This window comes from Alligator mississippiensis, chromosome 4, assembly GCF_030867095.1.
Source record: "Alligator mississippiensis isolate rAllMis1 chromosome 4, rAllMis1, whole genome shotgun sequence".
Classification (NCBI taxonomy): Eukaryota; Metazoa; Chordata; order Crocodylia; family Alligatoridae; genus Alligator; species Alligator mississippiensis.
In genome coordinates, this window is record NC_081827.1 from 188,846,369 (window position 1) to 188,869,906 (window position 23,538).

General features: G+C 43.8%; 1 protein-coding gene across 1 annotated transcript in view; it reads right to left on the reverse strand.

Annotated features, from left to right (window-relative positions):
- Positions 1–307: 307 nt before the first annotated feature.
- COL6A1 (collagen type VI alpha 1 chain) overlaps positions 308–23,538 on the reverse strand; it is an 80,931-nt gene continuing 57,700 nt past the window's right edge. Inside the window, exons 21-35 of the mRNA XM_006260987.4 lie at positions 22,821–22,883; positions 22,016–22,078; positions 19,437–19,487; positions 19,308–19,343; positions 18,565–18,627; positions 15,356–15,421; positions 13,846–13,881; positions 13,011–13,047; positions 10,467–10,475; positions 9,419–9,552; positions 8,157–8,266; positions 5,233–5,416; positions 4,577–4,751; positions 3,384–3,413; positions 308–2,424 (exon numbers count right to left, since the gene is read on the reverse strand). Coding sequence (XP_006261049.1) covers positions 1,814–2,424; positions 3,384–3,413; positions 4,577–4,751; positions 5,233–5,416; positions 8,157–8,266; positions 9,419–9,552; positions 10,467–10,475; positions 13,011–13,047; positions 13,846–13,881; positions 15,356–15,421; positions 18,565–18,627; positions 19,308–19,343; positions 19,437–19,487; positions 22,016–22,078; positions 22,821–22,883 — 1,668 coding nt within the window. The 3' untranslated portion in view covers positions 308–1,813. The remainder of the gene's footprint in view (positions 2,425–3,383; positions 3,414–4,576; positions 4,752–5,232; positions 5,417–8,156; positions 8,267–9,418; positions 9,553–10,466; positions 10,476–13,010; positions 13,048–13,845; positions 13,882–15,355; positions 15,422–18,564; positions 18,628–19,307; positions 19,344–19,436; positions 19,488–22,015; positions 22,079–22,820; positions 22,884–23,538) is intronic.

Consider the following 23,538-nt stretch of genomic DNA (forward strand, 5'->3'; position numbering starts at 1 on the left):
TCCGGAGCATACAGCCCAGCTTAGGGCTGCAAAGCATGCTGGGGGACTGTGATTTAAGTTGAACCATGAAGGGGTCTGGGATAGAAGTTTCTTAAACCAGTTTGACCCAATATCAGTTAAGTCTGATACTATATTCAAACAGGTTTATCTTAAACCAGTTTCAGCCATTTTTAAACTGGTTTATGTGCACTGAGCTTCTGTTCTGTTACAAGTTTAAACCAGTTTCTGATCACTTAAACCAGTTTATGTGGAACTTCTGTTCCTAGCCCTGGTGTTAAACTTAGACACAGACAATTTCCAGCAGGGCTGTGGAAAACAATTTATTTGGACAAACTTCTGAAGTGAACACATTTCAGTAAAACACAGGCATAAAATAAAACTAGCTGGTAAAATGGATCTTGATTACAAAGTAAAATGAATAGCAACACTGATGCCATGTAATCAATGCCATTTCTTTTAGAAGCACATAATTTCATAGCAAGAGCACCATTGGAAACACTGAATGAAACCTCACCATATCTTCAGCATGGTCTTAGAAATTAGTGTGTAAACATAAAGGGTAGACATCACCCAGGTAGGGATAGCACCTTTGCTTGCTAGTATATCTTAGAGCCTGATCCAAAGTCCCCTACAGATAAAATGGATCTCTCCATAGACTTCAGCGGTCCCTGAATTAGGCCCTAAATCAGTATATACTGTATTGAGTGGGACTTTTAAAAAATGTCTAGGCTCTTAGGTGCCTACAGAGTTCAATGGAACTCTTATAGAGTCAAGCATCTCTCTGCTCCTTCTCTAGGGTTAAGAGGTAAGTGCCTAGGCACTTCTGAAAGTCCTGTTGAATGGGCCTTGACAGATTTTCTGAAGAATAATTTTGAAAATAACCCACATCAATAGATCATTTGCGGGGTCACTTTTTTTGTTGTGTGAGTGAGAATAGTCGGAAGAAGTGTCTTTAAGAAGTTTTTCACTATTGTCCCCTATTGTTATTCTCCAGTTTTTGTTCAAATGTAGTGGGGCCAATTTAATTGGATTTCTACCCACCCATTTCCAAGGGGGTGAATGGAAACCCAGCCAGTGCCAAAATGCACTCCATTACCTCCATTCCTGCCCTGGGAAATATGGATGGGCCACATTGTACTGAATCCCATGGCACTGGAAGCCATTTACGCTTTGCATCTGACTCTAGCACCCTGCTGCTGAGGGCAGTTTTGAAGGTCCTTCTCCCTGCACCAGTTAGAGACATGAAGCAAACCTCCCAGTTGTGACAAAAATCCCCTTCCCCTCCCTTCCTGCACAATGCTTACCAAAGACATGGTGGCTTGCTTTGGCAAGTTTTCAAAATGATGTTGGGTTAAAAACATTGTGACCTGATCATCTTTAATTTGGAGAAGAAAAAATTTAATAATATACAGAAAGAGGGTTGATCAACCTTGCGAAGTCAGGTAAATTCATAGTGGTATTAGTCTCATCAGTCTAATTTGCACCTAAAAACAGAGAAATGCAAGAACAGTATATGTTCTGAGGCTCGTAGCTGGGATGAACCCTATGCGTGTCTGCTGTGGGTGGCAGAGGGAGGAAGTTGCAAGGTGGGTGGGAACTTCCATATTCAGGGGAATGAACATACAAGGGATAAAATTAAAGCTCCAAAGCAAGGGAGAAGGGGTAGTGCACAGACAGACCCTGGTATTATGGCTTTTCCTGGAAACACAAGTTCATCAGGTTGATCAAGAGTATTGCTAACTTTTTCATTCTTAAGAGAAATAAAGCATATGTAGCCTGACACTTTCAGACCAGTGGAGGGGCATTCTGCAATTCAGTCAACAGCTATCTTCCTGGAGACTGTTTGGTAGAAGACACCACGCAGCAGGGAATGGTAGTCAGGTACTCTGAAGAGATGGCGCTCCCCATAGCTCACATCATAAACTCTGCTCTTCCCAGTGACAAGGGCACGGATGTTTGGCTCATTGACTTGGTTGCCCACTGCTAGCACATAGATCTCAAGGCCTTGATTCAGAGCATCTTGCACTGCCTTCTCTATGTCTGTTTCTTTGATCCCTTGGGAGTTACCATCCGAGAAGATCAGGACATTCTTCTTGACACCAGACGGGGAAGTCTGCCGATACACATTGGTGACATACCTGATGGCTGCATTGACATCTGTGGCATCGTTCATGTACTGCATTTTATCAACAGCATCAGCAATCACTGTGTAGTTCTGTGAGAACTCCACCTCGTTTTTCTGCTGTCCTTTACCACTGTACTGAACAACTGAGACACGCACTGTGTCACCCAAACCCTTTTTTGCCAACAGGAACCTCTCTGCCAGCCGCTTCACAAATGACTTGGAGGTCTCAAAGTTCTTACTCCCAACACTGGTGGAGCCATCCACCAGGAGCGTGATATCAGCTGAACCTGCAAAAATGACTGTGCAGAGAAAGGTCCATTGTTATTTACTCTCTTCAGATGATCCTTCTCCCCACCACAGCCCAGTGCATGCAGTGGTCACCTCTCAGGCTTCCTGTTTCTGAATGTCCTAAGAAATTTATTCTCTGATTATTTTACAGTTCTCTGTAAGCCTCCTTTCATAGTTGATCTTGTCCTTTTACCTCTCCATGCTCCCTGGAGGACTGGACTCCTGGACATTTTTTTAGCTTGAAAAATATATTAGCCCTTATAATTTAACACACCAGGTTTATTTACTTGACTTTGGGCTGTCTTTTGAGCTAAAGATGTGTACACTTTCTAAGACTGTATTTTATTTATTTCAATTATATTTCATAGTTGGCTTAAGAATGCTATCTGCCTAATTTTTGACTTCCAGGTGATTTTGACAAAATTCCACATGTTTTTTTTTAATGTCCATTTCTAAAGTTTACTGTTAGCGTGCTAAATTTATGTGCTTTTCCCTCCTCAGAGAATTATGAAGTTAATGTTGCTTTGATCACTGTGATTTAGTCATTGAAATATAATTACTTGTTTGAACCAACTTGTCTGCATCACTGGAAAGTGACCAGCCAATGGTCTGTAGCTATGCTGTAGGCAACCTGTTCTGACTTGCCTTATTCTGGCCCTCTTATGTTCATTGGCTGCTATGTATGCATCATGCTGAAGTTCTCCCATTGCTGCTGTCATTCTAAACTTGGTTGCCTCTGTCCAATACCACAACACTGTTCAATACTATTCAATAGTAGAGCCCAGAAAACATATTAATTAGTCTGAGACTCAGGATTTGTACCCATGCAGGTCCTATTGGGTGGTCCTTTCTCTTCAGAAACGCTCTCTCAGATTCCCTGGATTCCAGCAGAGGTAACATTACTCCCACACCTCTGCAATCCAACCTGCCCACCTGCCTCTGATGCATTTCATTCACAGTAAGTACTCACTTGGGCAGGTGTAGTCTGGACATTTCTTTTCTGTAAAAGAAATGGAGCAAAACACATCATATTAAATGCCATCACTCACTCAGAACATTTCCTGTCTTGGTCTACCTTGCTGGATATGAGACAGATGGCTTGTTGGTGGTACCCCGAGAGCAAAAGGCAGGGAGCCTGATCATAAAAAACAATTCAAAATGGTGCTACTTGGCATTAGTCACTAAAACAGATATGTGACACTCCCTGCTGCCCTTTGGTGACCAATAAACACAGTAGTGCTGACACTGTGGAATGCTAGCACCATTAACCAGGTCTTATTGCACAAACCCATGTTGCTATACCACTGAATGACTCAAGTTATATCTCTGAATACCAGTGTTACATGCTTCAGTTCATCTGCTCAAATGTCACCCTTGTAAAAAATGGAGACATATGAAAAAAGGTGTGTGTGTGTGGTGGGGAAGGGTGCCAGTCAGTAGAAAAAGTAGGCTTCTACTGACTGGCACCCTTCCCCCCGCCCCCCCATACGCACACCTTTTTTCAGATGTCTCCTGGCTTTACTGCTTCTGAAGTTATTTCTATGTGGCAATAAGTAAGCTTCACAGGCAGCAAAGCCAGGATGGCTTTGGCATGGCCTAGGGATAGTACCATGCTGCAATGTACATCTCCTTGTGTTCCAAAAGGAATGGGACTGCATTCCAGGCATTGTCCATGCCATCCAACGATGAGGTCTGGACACGCACCCGTAGGGCTATGATGTACGAACAGACATTGTCAGTAGACTTTGTTCCTGAAACTTAGAATGGGGTAGCCAAACTAGCTCGTCCTGCCCTGGCTGTGGGAAACCAACTCTCTCTCCTTTCTCCTCTACAAGGTGGGCTCCATATCACAGGGTGGGCTTGGTCCTTACAGCAAAGGCAAGGGAAATGGTAGAATCCCTTCATTCATTCAAATCAGGGCTGAACTTTTATCCTGACTTTAGAGCGCACCATGTCTGACATTATGGTACTAACTGAGAACATAATCATCTGGGATGCCATCAGGGCCACTCCCACTCCAAATCATCATTCAGGCTAGGTCAGCCACTCTCCTGGCTCATGTTTCTTGTTGCCCCTGCTGCACTCCCAGTTCTGAGGCACCAGCCCAGAGCCAAAGCTTAGCTGACTTCAACTATCCCCAGAAAGACACACGATGTAACCTACCTTTACAGACATGTGCGGTGACGTTTTGCAGGAAACTGTCTTCTAACAGTTCAGCATAGTTGTCTCTTTGAACAGATAGTCCTGGTTTCTGGGATGTGCCTTGACAAGAAATTACCCCTAACTGCTCAGAGTTAGGGGGCGTGCGGAAAATATCGCCAATCCCAAGAGAAACCACCTGCAAGACAAGGATAGCTTGCTGTGGTATTCCAACCTGTTGGTTATGCCTGGTTATTTATTGAGACCCTAGTAGTGCCTAAAGAGTGCAGATAAGAACTGGGCTCATATGGTGCTAAGTGCTTTATGAAAACAGATGCAGCCCCTGACTTGAAAATGTTTTGGTCTAAGACGACATGTATGGAGGGAAAAGAAGAAGGGCAGAATCAGAAGATGGAGATCATGTGTAGGCCTGAAGCCACAGTCTCTCATTAATGAACAATTGCTCCCCAGTAATACCAACACCAGCTCCTCATGCTCGTTGGATGTACGTGTACATGAATGTGGGGGAAAGCTCACTCTGCCTCAGGCCAGACTGTCGCCATTGCTCAGAACCAGCCTGCCCCCTTGCACTGTGGAAACTCTCATGCTTCACGTTTCCTGACTGATAAGGCAAAAAGGGCTGCCTAGGTCCAGGCCCGGACAGTCCTCTTTCCCATTACCTGGGTGACATCACAGAGCGAGGAGAGTGGGGCGGTGTCACGCAGAGTGTCTGACCGGCCATCTGTGATGACGATGGCAACCCTCCTTTCTGAGGCAAACCGTCGCAGCAGGTTATCCTTGGTGAACTGCAGGGCTTCTCCAGTGTAGGTCCCACCAGCTATCCACCTCAGGTTCTTCACAGCTCTGCAAGCACAACAGCAAATAAGGCTCAGACTGAATGGCCCCGGTTCCCAGATGGTCCTCAGCTGCGAATGTCATAGAAGTCAAATGTCTTCATGGCTTGAGTGAGTGCTGTGGCTGAAACGTTTGTAGTGTGGGACAGGAAGAGTTACTTCCTGGCCATATCATTAGCAAAGAAAGAATCCTCTTCACAGAGAACAAGGATTGTTCTGGCTTACAGTTTGCCAGCAAATCTGAGAGCCACTCTCAGTTAATTTTGTGGGTGAGAGCCAGGGACTTGGGCATTACATGCATGCACATGCCAGGGACCCATGAAGCTTGAATCCTGCTTCCACAACTGGTCAAATTCAGGTACCCGATTAGTTAAGTTGCAGGAGCTTCTACTAGCATAAGTTGCAGGCTTAGCTTCTACTGGCATAACAAATAACATGTACAATGATAGAGTGGCTGTGGCAAATGCATGCTGGTGTATTCAATGATACTATGTCACATACAGTACTTAGTATCACGCAACAGTTGAGTATCTATGGGCATGGCTGCCACTCGAGACTCAGACAAGCTGTCAAAGAGGGTTCTGACTGGATATGCTGCTAAATGGGGCTGCAGTGAGCAGTGCAGAGATATGCCATAGACGGGACTATGCCCACTCAAAGGAAATAATATGCCACCCACTGTCAATGTTGTACTTTGGAAGAGCCCCTCCCCATCTCCTCTGGCTCACTGGGGACAGAGGTAAGAGCCTACCGTCACAATCACAGTAGCATAACTGTCCTGGTGTGTATTGCCATAGGGCAGCCTGTTGCTGCTGCTTTCCAGAGAGGAGCCCTATAGAGCACAGGCCAGAAGGAAAAGGCAGAGCACAGGAACATATGTGATTATGCCCTGCCAGTTCGTGTAGCAGAGCAGTCTCTGCAATCCTTTCCCCTGCTGCTTCAGAGTTATACCCCACAAAGATGGGCCTGGGCATCTATATGTTCCTTGCACCATGGGGAATCCACAGGGATGCCAATATAACGGAGGCTGCACTTGTTGCCTTGTAGATACCCTTCATGCTGTGCCCCTTACCCCTTTTAAGGAATTCTCAGGGGCAGTCAGAGTTTGGGGGAGCAGCAGGGGAGAATGGGGCTGGTGTAGAGGCCCAGTGCCTTCCATGGAGACAGTCTGAGGAGCACCTTAGCTCTCTGGACTGAACCTAGTGCTCTGAGGTTTGAGGGGACAAATCCTGTCCAATATCCCCCAAGAAGAGTCTGGAAAGATCCTGCAGCTCTTGGCGCCTCTATTGGCTTCATACCAAAAACCCAGTTTGGCTGATGGTTGCTGTCACCTCCCACCCATTTGAATTCCATGAGTGCTTCCAGTAAGATTAAGTCAAGCAGACCCTGCATCTACTGCCACTTTCAAGCTAACTATGCTGTGGAAGCCATCCAAGTGAGGCAAGTGGGGAGGGTATCTAGCAGGCAGGGCACCTTTGCAAGCTGGAACTCAAGATTCTTCATGATTTCAGCTAGTCTGGTGAAAGCCACCAAACCAGTATCATATGAGTGATTGCATTGCAACTGGCAATCAAGGATGTTTCAAAGGAAGATGACATGGTGAGATCCCCTCTGATGCCCAGACTACGTGGGTGATTGTTAATCCCATCCCTCACACCTCACCAGCGCCTTGAACTGGTTTTGGTGTGGTGCTGGGGCTGGGACTGACAATCAGCTGATTTTCAGTCCCACCCCCAGCATGCATGAGAGCTGGTTCAAATCTCTGGTGCAGTGCAGAGGCTGGAACTGACAATCAGCAAGTTTTTGGTTTTTCCAACCCAGGGTTTGCACCAGAGTTTTCAGCCTACTAAGTGTCCTGGGTGATGTGGCCCTTCATGATTGGAACATGACTAGGCCTCCATTAGAGTGAAAATTAAAGGAAACAATGCCAGATTGTTTCCCAAATCAAGATAAAGACACTTGGTTTTACCACAGGAGGCCTAGCAAAGATAGGAGCTGATGAGGATGGGAACCCATGATGCTTCTTTTCATAAAGTGAAGCAGGGGTCAAGCTGAATCATGCCCCTCTGGTCTGTAAGATTACATGTTGATCTCTTGAATCTTCTGTGGGGATTGAGCCTTCCCCATGTACCAATCTTGGGCAATGGCTGCAATGTGCAAACAATAAGATGCAATTTGCGAGTCATTGATATTAGGGCTGTGCGAAACGGCGCTGTTCCGTTTTGCCTTCAGTTTTGATGGTTCGAGGGAACAGAATTCCATTTTGAATTTCATTTTGATTCGAAACAGCTGTTCCTTTCTGTTCCATTGGAACAGAAAGGCTCGTTCAACGTTGTTTCAACATTTTGCTGGGGATGGGAAGGCAGCCCAGCTGGGCTGACTTCCCGTACTGTGCCGGATCTTGCGCTGGACTGACTTCCCATCCCCAGAGCTATGGTTGAAATATTTCGACTTTCAAAACGTTTTGACTAGCCTTGTTTTGTTTTGAGGCTATTTCGACAACCTTTGTTTCATTTTGATTTTGCGGTTTCAACCTTGAAATGAGTTGAAACCGTGTTGAAACAAAATGGCCAGCAAAATTTCACGCAGCCCTAATCGATATGCACTTTTAGAGTGCTCAGCAGTCTCTACGCTGTCACGACTCATCAATCCAGAGGCACAAGCAGCATTATATGCAGATACATAACCACTCAAATAAGGCACATAGCTGACCTCTGATGGACATGCAGCTACTCAATCTATAGACTTACTGCTTCAAGGCTCCAATGTTGTCAATGTTGGCATCACCCATTGCCACCAACTCCTGGGTGTTGTCATGGCTGTACTGCACAACACCCACACGTGATTCCCCAGCCTCAAACTGTTGAACAATGGTTGGAAACAAAATGGAAGTTCTTGAGCCAAATGTTAGTAAGAAGGCAACATATCCCCTGGCACTGGCATGGGACCCTGAGGAGTCCAGAAAAAATCCAACCTGTAACTCATTTTGTGCCTGTGATGCCTAGATCTGTTTGCGAAGTCCTAGAGTTTGTCACTGAATGAGCATGAACGAAGGAAGGGCCTCACATGCAGGCTCATACCCTTCTGGGAGAATAGAGGGCTTGTTTCTGTAGTCCTAGGTCTATACTTCTTTAAGTATTCAGTGGTAATCCCTTCCAATCCTCCTCCATTTTGGCCAAGTTGGGCTCAGTGTGAGTAAGAGATGAAGGTAGGGAAAAGTGTCTTTAAACCACCTCTGTGCTTCCTCTAATTTTAGTCTGCCCTTGTCATACCTTAGAGCAACTTTGGATAGGATTTGGATTACATTGCCATGGGCGCTGCAGCAGCTAAGACATTTTCAGAGAAACTTATTGTCTGTCAAAGATTAAGTGCTTCGGGGAAACATACCCGTTCTTATAATATATTCTTAGGCCTATAATGGCATTTCCAGAATAGCTAACATCTCAGTGGCTAGGGCACTCACCTATTGTACTAGACACAGGCCTTGTACTGGGGTCCCCTGACTTAGAGCAGAGATATGAACCTGCATTTTCCAGACAAGTCCTCTAATCCATAAGCAATAGAGTGATCCTCTGTCTCTGGTCATATTTAGTTACAAGTCTAAATATTTAATTACTGGCACATAGGTGAACAGCTCCAAAAGGTGAGAGAAGTGCAGAATGATACTATTGCCTAGTGGCTCTCATGCTCATCTGGGACTGGGTTCTAGCCTATGTTTAAACCGGGCAGAATGAGAGCTCAAACTTGGGTCTCTCACATCCTAGGCGGGGTCTGTATACAGTCTGATATTGGCATCCTTCTGGCATGGGTCTCTCTCTCTCTCTGCCTCTCCTTCCCCCACTCCCCCCATTATTTCAAAAGGCCTTATCTCTGAACCAGCAGAGAATGAAAACAATGGTCATGATCCCCAACATCTTCTACAAAGTAGAATGATTGTCATCTGGCCAGCCCTACCTGTAAAGCCTTCCCCATTCTGGACACAGTACACGTTGGTGGCATGCAAAAAGCTCACCTTTACACGTTCATCTTTACTCAGCCTGTCAATGACTTTAATGATGAAATCCTTGGCAATTTGGAAGTTTTGCGAGCCAATACTCTCTGAACTGTCCAATACAAAAAGAAGATCGATAGGGCCGCATGTGCACTCTGCAGCAAGGAACAAGGTGAGAGGGGTTAGTTTTATATGCCTTAGCCATTTTAATATAGCATAATATTTTGCAGTATAGATTACACAGCCAAGCAGAGGACTCTGCTTGTGTTTGCCTTGCTGCTACAGAAGATGCGACACAAAAGAAAGCACTTAAATCACTGAACATACATTTGGAGATTTATTTAGCTCTTTTTCCTGTTGATTACTCGAAAGCCTGTTCTGACCCCTTTGTGCCTTACACATTATGTAAAATAGACATAACATTTTAAAAAAGGACAAGGGTCTACAAAACTCCTCTAATCGGGTTTAAAAAGAATCTTATCTAAAGGCTCCTCATTTCTTTCCAAAAGAGACAAAGGTGAGGCTGGTATGCTGCAAGCATAGGCTAATAAGCCAACTCAGCTAGAAAATGACTGTGCCATCTGGGTTTGATGAAGCAGCACAGTTTTCCCTGGGCAGTACCCCAATGCCTTTGGATTCTTACCCAGTCCATCAAGACTTTATGGGAAGTTAAATTGCAACTCTCTCCTCCCTGCAGGGTTTGGGAGTTGAAGGTAGCCCTGGATTTAAAACATGTCCAGTGCTTGATTCGCTTGCAAGTACAGAAAGGGTGGGAAATTATTTCCTAAAGATTGTTGGCATGGGTCAGTTGGATGCTTATTTTCCTCCAGCCAGCAAATATATGTGCAAGGCCTTGCAGCCTTCCAAATATTGTCCTGCCCCCTCCCTTCCAAGCTTTTCCTAATTTAGTCCATCCTTGGTTCTTTTTTTTCTGTGTTCTCACAGCTCATTCCATACTACAAGATTTCATTGCCTAGCTAGTGATTGTGGGTACAGGAAGGAAGGTGGGTTGGAAACAAGCAAAAGAACTAGCAAAACCTTCTTAAAACATTTGTAAAATGACACTTACCACAGCAAGCTGGAGGAGAAAGGAAAGAAAGAGAGAGGATGTTTAAACATAACATACTGCATGTTTTCTCCCACAATAATTCAGACTGCCTGTAGTACAGTATTACAGCATGAGGGATTTGCACAGTTGATGCATTTCTCCTTCAAGGAGAAATATCTCACATTTGATATATTTAAAAAGGGCTCCAAGGTTCAGACCCTGGATGTTCAGTATCTATCCTCAGTGCAGGCTTATGAAGGAATCAGACAAAATGGGTTATAATGTATAGGTCGAAAGGCTCTGTCATGTATGTGTGGAGTATATATTACATGACATAATAGCACAGCAAACTATCTCCCAGGGAGTATCCAAACGTGTCTGCAGCTCAGTGGACTGGGCAATCATTTTCTAAAGGAAATACATTTTGGAAGAGATGGTGTACCTCTTTGGGCTGAATACAAGCTGGGAAATGCTCATTCTAACAAAACAATAATATATTGTCAGAATGCACTGAAACCTTTTCTAAATATGATCTCTTTATCACATTCTGCAGTTTAGTGTGCATTAGGTAGTAGGAGGTTTGAAACAATATATGTAGCCACATTCTATTCTTCGACATATTGATTTATTACTTTTTAAATATAAATATAGGATAAACCCAGAAAGGTTAAGTAAATTACATGGCAAAGACCAGTTTCAGCTCCCCAAATACTGTGAATCCCCTGGCAATTCATTAATGTCTGCTGACCATGATTCCTTAGCACCATATGCATGGAAAGCAGCATTACCTTCCCTCAATCACAAGTATACAAAATTACACTGGCTGCTCATAGAGATCACAGAAAATTAGGGTTGGAAGGGACCTTAGGAGATCATCTAGTCCTTTTGCTCAAAGGAGGACTGTCCCCAACTATGTCATCATCCAAGGCTTTGTCTAGCTGGGTCTTAAAATCCTCCAAGGACTGAGATTCCACCACCTCTCTGGATAACTTGTTCCAGATGTTAAAATCCTTTTAGCAGTGAAAAATATTTAGGGCTTGATTTTCAAAAGTCAGCTGAAAAATTGTACAAAAAACTGCACGAGCAGCTGTGCATGTAATTGACTGTACAATTACCGTGAGTTAACAAATCCGGTATGCATATGCAATTCTGGAATTTATGTATGTCTAACTGGGAGGTGCAAATGCAAATTAATGATTTGTGCATGCAATTGCAGCAATTAAGCATTTTCATTCCCCAGCCTTTGCATGTGTGATATTAAAATTAAGTTCTGAAAGCTGGGGTCCAGAGCTTGGCTTACAGCTGCTTTGCCAGCTGCAAAGCTGAGCTGCAATGCCTCAATCAGATGGCATACTGGATGGGAACCACACCCGGTTCTATGCCTCTGAACCACTGGCAGCGACTGGCAGTTCTACATTTCATTGTGGGTTGAAAATAGGCTACAACAGGGACTTCCAGTTATTTTAGATGACTCATTTAATGAGGAAATGATTTACCATTAGCAAGTAATATTTCCCTCCACCCCAAGAGAAGAAAGTGCATGAAAATAAGGATGCCTTACCACCTCAAGTGCTATTTCAATATAGTTGATCTGACGCTAGCACAGAGCTGTTCTCTGCAGTACACTGGCATGGGCCTAAGGGCATCATGACTGTCTGTTTGTCACAATGCAATACGACTCTTCTCGCACTCAGGCTTAGAGCACTGAACAAATTTTCCCAAGCCAGAGAGTTTGGTCCACCTACACAGAGCCAAGCAAAGCAGCCAGCTTCTGCTCTAGGGGTGCGTCCAGACAGAGTGCGGTCATGTGGTATGTGGTGCTACAAACACATTTCCAGTGCCACATACCGCACAGTTCAGAGTTCTCTGTGCTGCAAGGGCATGCCGCCCAAGCATGCGCTGCTCTGCTTTTTTTTCCATGTTTTTTTTTGACCCCTGGATATTCAGGGGTCAAAAAAAAAAAAATTCAGACCCCCCCCCCCCCGAAGCAGTGCACACTTGGGTGGCATGTGCTGCTAAAAAGCAGAGCTGGGCCACTCAGAGCCACATTGCAGCTGGTGGCCAGCATCTGCCCGGCAGAATCACCATGGTTGCAGGTCTAGGAGGCCCCCAGGACTGCAGGTAAGGCTGCTGGGGCCAGCACGGTGCTGGCCCCAGCCTTCCCTATGCCACCCAGGGCAACTTACTGGGTGCCAAAGTGCACGTGGCACAGGCGTTCCCCAGGGACAAGAAGTGGTGGTGCAAGGTATACCATCACTACTTATCACCAGAGAACCAAATGTCCATGCACATCTGGAGATGCCCTAGGAGTCGTATTGTAGAAGAATGGCAGGCCTTTGTCCGTGAACAATTTAATGCCAGAATATTAAAAAAAAAAAATTCTCTTTTTTCCTTTTCCAGACCCAGCAAACCCAGGCTCTCTCTATAGTGTCACCAGTTTTCAAAAGGGCTTTTATTGCATAACCCAAAGGATATTTCTAGCTCATAGTCTTTTGGGTGGCTAGGCTGTATGTGTTAACTAGTTTAACAAATTGACAGGCATAGAGCAAAGGAGCACATACTCACAGCACATTTTCATTATGATGTCTAAAATTTCACATTCCTAAAAACAAAGAAAAAAAAGTTGAATGGTCAAGAAAAGACTTCCTCATTCCCTAGGCCTAACAAGAGAGGAATTGCTATCCAGTAAGCATTGGTGTCTCCAGAGTTGGACATTGTTTTCTCAAAGTTCAATCCTAGGAAAGCTGGAAACGGGGATTAGATTTGAATACAAATGTCACAAAGAACAGTACCGAACCCACAGCAGGTGAGAGCCAGTACTTTGCTGAAAACTGGTAAAACCTGTTGCTATGGCCATCCATGGCAGCTTCTGTCCTGCTTTAAATGCAGGAGCACTAGTCGTGGATGGTCATTTGTTCTCGTATCCAGTGATTACTGGACTGGAAATTGTGCCCTGATCACAGCACACACTGCAAGCTCATCAGTGTATGAAGTCATCAATAATCTCTGAAAAATCAGAGTCAATTCCCGTGTGGGCGGATTCCATCAAACTCATGGTAAATGCAAAATTCTGCATTTCCTCTGCCTTTATCAGGAGATGAAACACAAGCCCATAACCCTATCTGAACAAATGGGCTTCCAGTTCCACCAGTTCAGAGTGGATTTGTTTCCTTCATTTTGGCAGGGAACTTGAATTGGGACAGTGATCCAGAAGACATCACTAGGCTTTGCCTCCTGAAGGTGTCTGGAGTTTATGTAAACCCTCCTGGGAGCTTCTCTCTGTTTGCTGCTATCTAACAGCTTCCTAGAGGAATACATTTTCTGAAGTGCTTTAGCCAAGGGCAGCTGAAAACAGATGGAGGAAATTAAAAAGAAAGTGTACAAAATCTCTTTCACTCACATCTGGCCCTGGAGGCCCCCCGGGTCCAGGAGGTCCCTGTCAAAGGAAAACAGTAAAATGAAGATTAAGAGAGGAACCAATGCCATTTGCGGTTATCTTTGGACTATCTGTTAAGTAACACAAAGCAGAGTCTGGAAAAGTAGTTTTCCCTCTAGGCTAGGGTTTCAGCTCATGAGGCTCTACTTCAAGCAGGTACATCTGTCTTCTGTGCACTTCATGGAGCCGTGTGTAGGAAAGGGCTGGGGACAGCCATAAGGTACATTATTGGAAGCGGTCTCATTAAACACTCCGCCTGAGCAGGGTGGGGGAGGCACCATTCAAGCTATTTGCCAGGGAAGCCCTCCCCCACCCCCAACCAACTTCTGTGTACTAGTTCAATTCACAAGTTTAATCTGAGAGGATACCAGGAAAGTGTGATTAAGACCAGTAGCGTTACACTGGATAAGAAGGCAAATATCCTCTTCACTTTTGGCTGATCCAAGAGTGTTCTTCCTTTCTCACATGCTGCTTTCCTGCTATTGCAGCTGACTCCTGGCTAGATAGGACTCCTGGCCTTTCTTCAAAGTCTGTCACTTCCACTCCTTAAATGGCCCCAAAGATAGGCCACTGAGCAGGACATCTTCACTGACAAAATGTATGCTATTACCACAAGAAAACTAACAAGTGTTAACTATTTTGGTGAACCAAGAGAGCAGCAAGAAGGCTCTGTAGTTTTACTGAGATGCCCAAGGAGGAGAATAAGTACATCCAGTCCTCAAATGTCCATATGCTAAAGTTGGAGTACTGTCTCTTGGTGAACTGACTTGACATGAAACTTATGGTCCTGAGAGGGCTGGCAAGCTTTGTTTTGATAAAAAAATTTGAAATAAAAATGTTCTACCTTTTCAAATAAAACAGAATATTGTGTCAAACAAAAAATAAAATGTACCGTGTCAAGCTTTTGCTCTTGATTTGTGATGGAACCAGATGTCAAAATAGCAGAAGTGCCCATAGGATGGGAAATTCTGAATTTTGCTTGGCTCCAATTCAGCATGTCTACACTACATCGTATGGTACTAGAGAAAGTTACTGCCCACTCACTTCTGTTCCATACCCATTGTATGCCAAAAAACATCATGTGGTCACTGTTAGAGGTGCGCTGGCATCCCCTGTGTGTGTTCAGTTAATTCTGAAAGCAGCTACATGACAACTTTTTTGGCATATGCCATGTGTTAAGTAGGAGCAAATGGGTGTGGCATGTTTTGCAGTGGTGCTCTCTTGTGTCATCTGGCATACTACAGACATGCCTAGAGTGTCTACTTTGGATTTCATAGAGCTGCATAACTGGGCAAAGCTTTAGCAGTTGATGCCCATGACAACAACCTCTTTCAACCAGGCTTGCGTGCTACAGTCACTGGGTTTAAAGAATCTAATCAGAAAATTCTCAGTAGTCAGAACTCCTAGAAGCTCTGTCCATTTCAATAAGAAGTGCTTTCCAATGCAAACTCTTCCACAGAACTGTGATACTTACTGGGGGTCCTTCAGGACCTCTGTAACCTTTTGCTCCTTTGGGACCTCTGTCACCAGGGACTAAGTTCTACAAGAGAAGAACAAGCCATTATTGCATGAGCGGATTGAAACAGCCTTGTCAATTCTGCTGAATTATAGAAACCTTTCCACTGGATTTTTGGAGGAGTGACTTAGGTCCCCATGCATTAAATGGCCAAAATTTTGTCAATACAGCCCCTCCATCTAAAAGGCCAACTTATTATCCTTTACTCTCACTGACAAGCACTTATGGCAATAGATTGATAGCATATGTTTGACAAAGTTTGGGCCCTTCTCAGTTACTAGTATGCTTTTATAATATGTGGAAAAGACAAACAAAGCGAAGAACAAATAGATTAGGGGCCAGTGCCTGTATTTAGGAGCTCTGCAAGTTCCTATCCCTAATGAACTCAAGACAGTTACTAGCATGTTTAATGGTAGCTGGGTGGGTCTTTAGGTTGTTCCAACACAACCACTGATAAAAGTAGTTTGATCTAGCTCTGCCAATGAAGTTTGCCAAAGAACATTGCTCAAACAGGTCCAAAATTGATCAAACAGATACCTGGCTATACCAATCCACATTTTTTTTTAACATTTCAAAGTTGGGTTCCATGTATTGTATTGGATCCTACCTTAATAGTTACAATTCAAACTGAGAGCCATGAACAACCGTATTCCAAAATGTCAATTGCCCACAAGTGAAAGGAAACAGGAGAAACAACACAGGTTGCTTTTTTGTATGTCATAGGCTAACTGACATTGTCATTCATAAACATGGAGTACCACATGAATGTGGCACCAATATTTCTGGTTTAGGACACAGCCTGCATGGAGCAGAACAGTATGTTTGAAGATGCTGATCCTTGGCAAAGTAAGCGTCCCATGTACACAGAGCCATTGTCACCTATTGTATGAACAACCTTGCTATCAGAAAAATAGGGGTAATCCTGAAGGTTTTCCATGATTTTTCAAAAGACCTAGGATTCCAGGGCAACTAACAAACACCCATTAAGCTCAGTGCAACTGGAACTGCAAAGATACTGTTTCTTCAAAGATAAAACTTTGAACTATTTAGAACTAGACTAGAATGAAACACACTAGAGCTGTGGCAGGAGAATGCTATCTGGAAACTTCAGTAATGAAAGCTGAGAAGTGTAAAGCCATTTCTTGATACATTTTCTTGGATACAAGCCAGTGCTTGATACATAGCACTGTTGTGTCAGGACAGAGAATCCTCTGTGCTGTATTTTTCAATGGATATGAAACAACAGTATGGTGAGACACACCAGCAGGATTTCAAGTGAATCTGGCAAGTCCAGTTTGGCCACTGGGCTAAATGGAAGTGTGTATTTTTAAACACTTTGCACCTGATGGCTGAGCTTTGCATAGGCACCTCGTAAACATCTAAATGAAAACAATAAATAGTCAGAGAGCAGGCTTGTGTATTTTTCAATCTGGGGATTTTCTTCTTGGCCAGGCTGCTTTCCAAAGCCTACCTTCAGAGAAAGAAGCCCCACAAGAGAAACACCAGTGAACTTGAGTATGACACTTCTTCTGTCTGCTGTGAGGCTGTAAGGGAACCAACTCTCAGGACAGAGATGCCTGGCTGCTATTGAGCTGTTAGGCTGAGCATGTGACAGTTCTGAGCCCACTTTAAACTTGCAGTCAATTTTACTGTCTTCAGTCCCAATGCTTTCTACATTTCTTTTCTAATCTTTGGCTCTGGCATGACCAAACAAGGTGCCAGTGCGCCCCTAGATCACGCTGGTGGGGTAATCAGTCCCAGCCTGTATATGTGCTTCCAAAGCTTCAGGATTGCTTCTAAGGGGCTGAATTGCAGTTTCCTGCAGAAGATGCAAACATCCAAAACTGTAATTACCTTTAGATTTTCCTTTGCAAATTTTGCTTTGCAGCTCAGCACCAGACCTGAGGGACAGTACAAGGGGGTGCACTATACTCTTCTATTACTAGGAACATAAAGTGAACTCTCCTGTCATTGTGGCTGCTGATGCAAGAGGAACACTTCCACAACTAGCATTACCAGTCATAAAGTTCCTCCTGGGCGAGATACTAAAGTTTCAGCATCTTGCCAGAAGGGCCCTTTCAAAAAAATACTTAGTTCACAGGCAACATATATAAACTGTATTCCTTTAAGCTACTGGTAGAGTACATGATATGCCATGGGTTTAAAAACAATTCTGAGAGCAGTTATGGCACTGCAAGCCACACTATTCAGCTTGAAATGACCCCTTCTAGCATATGTTCCAGGAAGGTCTTTACCTCTCTTTCTGGCAAGGATTCATATAACAGAAAGTTTTAAACGTAGCATCCCAATGTAATGCCTTAAGAGAATGTAGCAGAACACAGCTGGCAGTGGCTGCCCTACCTATCTGGTAAGGAAACTCAAACAAGGAATCTTTTACTCTTCACTTACAAAGACAAATGCAGAGTTTATGCCAGCCATGTGTGCTGGTGCTGGGGAAAGGAGGATAAATTGCTCAGGCTTCTCTACTTCCTTATGCTCTTGAAATGAAAATGAGAAAGAATATTCTTGCTCTCTTCCATATGGTTCCTCCACATGAGAAGCTCGGCAATGGCCACAACCCTATTAGGAGGTACTGGTACTGCTCCGTGGTTCTTCACTTACAAGTACTTGAACATGTTCCATCTTCATTGACTTCTTCTAAGACTTTGACTGTGAGGATGCTTCTAAGACTTAGACCACATGACTGATGTTCTTAGCCAATGTTGAGACAGCTAGTCTTACACTCTGTCAACTATCTGCTTCTCCTGTGATACAGTGTACTCAGTTGCTAGCTTGCCAAGCTTCCTGTCTATTCAAACCTAAATTCAGGTACATCACCAATGACATCTGCTTCTGGCACACTTTTAGGGTCCTTGGCTTCAGGATGAAGCTATCTGAAGGAGAATATTGACACCAGGTTTCCAGTCTGTCAGTTATGATTTTTTTTCTTACAGAAAAAAGCACAGATCTAGATACAGTACCTACCTCAACCCCCAAACTATTTGACAGCATATAATGTCTGAACAAAATGATGCTACATATTCTTAGAACACGTCAGGGGCATGGCTGGAAGTTATAGAATAGGAGCAAAACTTCTGGACCATGTTCTTTTCAGGAAATGATTCAGCTTTACATAGAAAGTGATACTGATCTCACTCTTTACTCACATCAGTCCCAGGGTCTCCAGCATCTCCCTCATCACCTCTAGGACCTGGATATCCCTTTGTGCCCTGAAAGTTGACAACAATAACACTTTTCAATAAAAATTCCGGTGTTTGAGTAACATGTCCACTCCTAAGCCTATTGTGGGAGAACAGATACTCCTTGAGGAGTAAGAGATTTGTTTTAGTGTCATAATGCCCAGTTACAAAAACAATATCTTGTTGAGATAGGTAGTTTCTATATTATACAGTTAATACAGAGGAAATGCTAATGAGTACAAAGCACTCTGATTAGCTGCTACAAAACTAATGGGGCAATATTACTGCTCATCTAGGCATCAGTCTTCCTTTTTCATGGCTACCTCTCCAACTGGCACCAAACAGGACTTCTCACTACCAGTGCAGGCCACAAAAGTGCATCTGAGAAATACACACCCCAGATCTAGTCTGATGTCTACTAATATTATGACAAGTTACACCAGAAAAAGAATCCCATATAATGCACACACATACATGTCCCCACATAGCATAAGCACAGAGGTGAAAGGAGACATTTCAAACTTTTAGAAAAATAGGATTTCAAATGAGCAAGGCAGGCAGGTCAGCCCACTTTGGGAGGTTCATCTCATAGAATGGGAAGCCAACAGGCTCTGCAAGCCAATGGCTAGCTGTGAAAAATCCTAGCAGGCATAGCCAGAATGCACATGCAAAGCTCGCTGCTTAGATATGAGAGCCGGAAGCATACTTACATTAATGCCAGGATTTCCTTTGTCCCCTGGATAACCCTGGGAAGGATAGGAAGACAGTGTGTTAAACTAGAGGAACAGCAGAACTGTAAGTGATTGCCCAATATTTTCTGGATAGCAAAAGAAACTCACTGGTAAGCCAGGAAAACCAATTGTGCCATTTCCTGGAACGCCATCTTCTCCCTAGTAGTAAAGAGAAAAATAAGTGAGATGTCAACACCAAAACAATTCACTTGATTACCAGTAGTATCATGCTTTTTTCAGCAGGCTGCTGTCCACCAATAGCCTTTCACAGAGTACCATATTTCATCTTCAATAGGATATCACACTTTTCACTGGTTTGGATCATGGAAACACAGGCCCTTACTAATTTCCCTATGTGTCTGCTCCATTTAGAGTCTTACAGTCTGGATGGAAAAGATGGAAGTCCTCAATGGCAAGCCAACCATCATTTAACCATAATTTCTCCTGTGTAACAATTTTCATCAGGGATATGAATCACATGTCTTAAGAGCCCCATCTAAGAGGAGGCTTTCAAAGTTTTTCTATACAGCAGGAAACAAATTACAAGTTTCATACTGACAGCAACTTGTTTTTTGTAAAAGGACCTGACATGAAAAGCATAATTTGAACTTGTTCTTCAAAGGCTGATAGAATACAGGCATTGTATGCCCCAAGAGTATATAAAGATAACATTTTACTAGTTTGCATCAATACACATTCTCTTTATTTCCTTGAGATTCCCTTCCAGAATACTAATGTATGATAATGGTCAGAAAAGCAACTCCAACACAGTGACATCTCCTTGATAGGATCTACTCCTTGGTGCACATCCTGTCATACCTACTCACTCCACTATCTGCAATCATTTTGCTGCCATTTGCAATACAGAGGAAATCCTATTCCAAGAGGTCTTGCTAGGTTCTTCTGCAGTTCACATTTCCTAGAAGTGCTAGCTAAGTTCTAATCTCTATTCTTGCTGGGGGTCTCAGATGGAGTGAACACAGTCTGACTTTCAGATTTCCAGCCTGATTCCTCAGTGCTGGGATTAGAAAAAATATATATTCTTACTTGGAAGCCAAAGGGTTTTGATCCGGAATCACCTGGAGAACAAGCATTGGACCCACCAGTGCTATTTTAACATGATCATTTTAAGACCGCCACTGTGCTTCATAATTAATTAAAAATAAAAGCTACCTATATCAGACCTTTGGGTTGTTTATTGGAATGTATATTCAGAGGCAAGACTTGTCTTACTTAGATATGCTGGAGAACATTGAATGATGTATTTTTAAAAGGCAGTGACACTACAGCTACTATACAATTAATGTTTCTTCCATTGGAAAACATGTGAGTCAGAAGGGTCACTTCTTCATCTGGGTTAGGACAGAACCTTATTATCAAAATGAATAATGTGAAGATGTGCATACTGGAATTCTTCAAAGGCTCCAGACAAAGACTGCAAGCTATCAGATTTTTAATTCTTACATAGTAATTAACAGAAATGCTCGCTGCAGTTACATGTAAACAAAACTCAGAAACAGGATGGGAAAAGTTTAAAAGAAAAGAAAAGAAATAAAAGGAGAGAGGGAATGTTGTGGTTGAGCTATGGAAGGGGGTGGGAGAAAAACCCTCTCTGTCTCCTGAACCAGAGATTGCGTTTCTAATGACTCATTTTCTGTGGAAACTACAACCACAGACAAAAACCCTAAGCTAAGTGCTGGCTTATGGACTTTTACTACAAAATATTCAAAGCTTGGAAATTAAGTGGACAGATGGGTGGTAAAGTAACTGATTCTAGTGCACCCTTTCTAGGACATGAATGTGATTTTAAAGAAAAAGCAAACCCAATGTTGTGCACTGTGTTGGGTGCCCAGTCTCTCTTCTGTCTCTCTCCCACTTTAAATATGGCTCTGTTTAGACTCTTCTCTCCCAAATCCCTACATCCCACAAAGCAAAACTGGTGTCTAGCTTCTAGAGCTGACTTCACAGGAATAACTAGGCAGCTTCATGACCTGGGCAGCCATTCAATGCCTGGGACAACACCAGCTGTCATAGTCCCCATTGCAGCAATGCAATCAGATGCTGCTGTGGTCATCACTCTTGCCCCTCCCTGGTTGCCCCCCCTTAGTTATGCTACTGTCTGACTTAAATCCATTAGCTGAGTCTCCCATGGGCCTGATCTCTTGCTTGCATATATCATCCATAAGGTCCACTGGAGTCAATGGACCAGGTCCCCTATCTGGCATAAATTGGTGTCACTCCACTAAAGTCAAAGGCTGATATCTTTCAGCTGGTGTAGATCAGCACAGATGCACCAGAGTCAACAGGCCCAATCCCAGATGACATAAGAAGAGCATTACTTTATGAATATGATGGGATACACTGCGCCTGTTCAAAGTCAGTGTCACTCCACTGGAGTCAGTGGGCCACCTCAGCTGGTGTAAAGCAGTGTCACTTCACTGGAGTCAATGGGTCAGCTGGCATAAGTCAGTAGACTTCCAGGTGAGTGAACAGAGTGATGCTGAAGCACACCAGCTGGGAGGCATGGTCAGTGAGTGCCCATCTTACACATTCCCAACATGGAGTCTCCAGCAGGGGTTCCTGCACAAACACCAGCAGTTCTGTTAGGAAGACCAATTGGCCATCAGAGCACAACCAGTTACAAACTCCTTTTGGGTCCTCTTAGTTGGCTAAGAAATACAACTCACCTTTTCACCTATCGAGCCAGGGTCTCCACGCAATCCAGGTGCTCCAGGACCTCCTTTAGGACCCTGAAAGGACAAGGAAGAAATGGTCCTGCTTGCAGTAAAGTACATTAATGCATAGAAAGGATTTCTTCAGAGGCCAACAGCTGCCATTCATTTCATTGCTTTGTTCTGATCCCCCATTTCCTACCTTAGAACAACACTGGTAGTCTGAAGAATATAAATGGGAACAGTGAACTTTTCCAGATGGGGATGGGACTTCTATTTAGTCATGGACAGTCAAAAGAATGGACTGCAAGCCTTTTTTGCACTTCTCTTTTCCTCTCAGAGAAATGGCATAAGCCCCATCACAGAAGCCATTTCAAGCACCCTAGAGCAGACCAGAACCCAGAGGGTGCCCTACCAGGGGTGTGCCCGCGTTGGCTTCTTAGATGAGACTAGATGCTCCAGTAGGGCTCCTCCTTCAGAGACTGGGAATGATTTCACTGTCCCAAAAGCTTGTAAAGAGCTTGAAGTCATTTACTGTGTACCTCACTGTTAGCAGTACCCAAAAAACCAGACCAAAGAGATCCAGCCACCCTTACAATGAAGAGCCTGGCTGCTTGTCTTGAAAAAAAACAGCTTTGGTGTCCTTTCTCATACAGTATCAAGTGTTTATTTCAAAATCCACAGGATTGCATACCCTGTCTCCTGGGAGGCAAGAGACTGAGTTCAAAAGGATGGCCTTTTCCAACCATCACTCAGCAGCTTATTTGCCACACAGCCATTTCCTCCTTAAAAACAGACTAATTAACATGCACAAACTAACCTCAGGTCCAACAGTTCCTTCCTCTCCTCGGTAGCCCTTGGGCCCAAGTGGCCCAGCCTCACCCTGTGAAAATATAACAAGAGTAAAAATATGTAATTTCTTCTTTTTGTCACTGATTCTTGTCTTCTGAAGGCACTGAGCAGTGGTGAATCTACCCTGCTCCCATTTATCATGCTGCTTGCAGGTGCAGCAATAGAAGGATACCAACTAAAGGATAGATTTGACCTTGGATTACCAGCATGCAGCAAGCCAGCATTGCTCTACAATGCATTGTCACTGCTGCCATGGCCCAGACTCTGACAAGATGACAAGAGCTAGGTGACTCAGTCTCAAACCTCAAGGTGGGCCACATACTTAGTTCACATCCAAATTTAGCTCACCAAAACAGGAAAAAATTCCCTCATTTCTTGACACACACAGGGTGGGGTGGGGGACTATGCCTACAGAGCGCAGTAGATAGTAATGAGTCAGACATCCAGTTTGGTCACAGGTTATATTAAGGTAATGCTTACAAATGGAAATAAAAGATGAATAGATATTTCAATAAAAGAATAAAGCAATTTTTTGTGTGTCCAACAAGGCAATAGCATCATGGTTTATAACGGATAGTCAAAATACAGTGTGTGGCCTGGATCTGGCCCACCAAGTGATTCCATCCAGTCTTCAGAGGGCAGTGCAGACCATGGCATATGCAGCTGGTCCCCGCCCCCCACAGGTG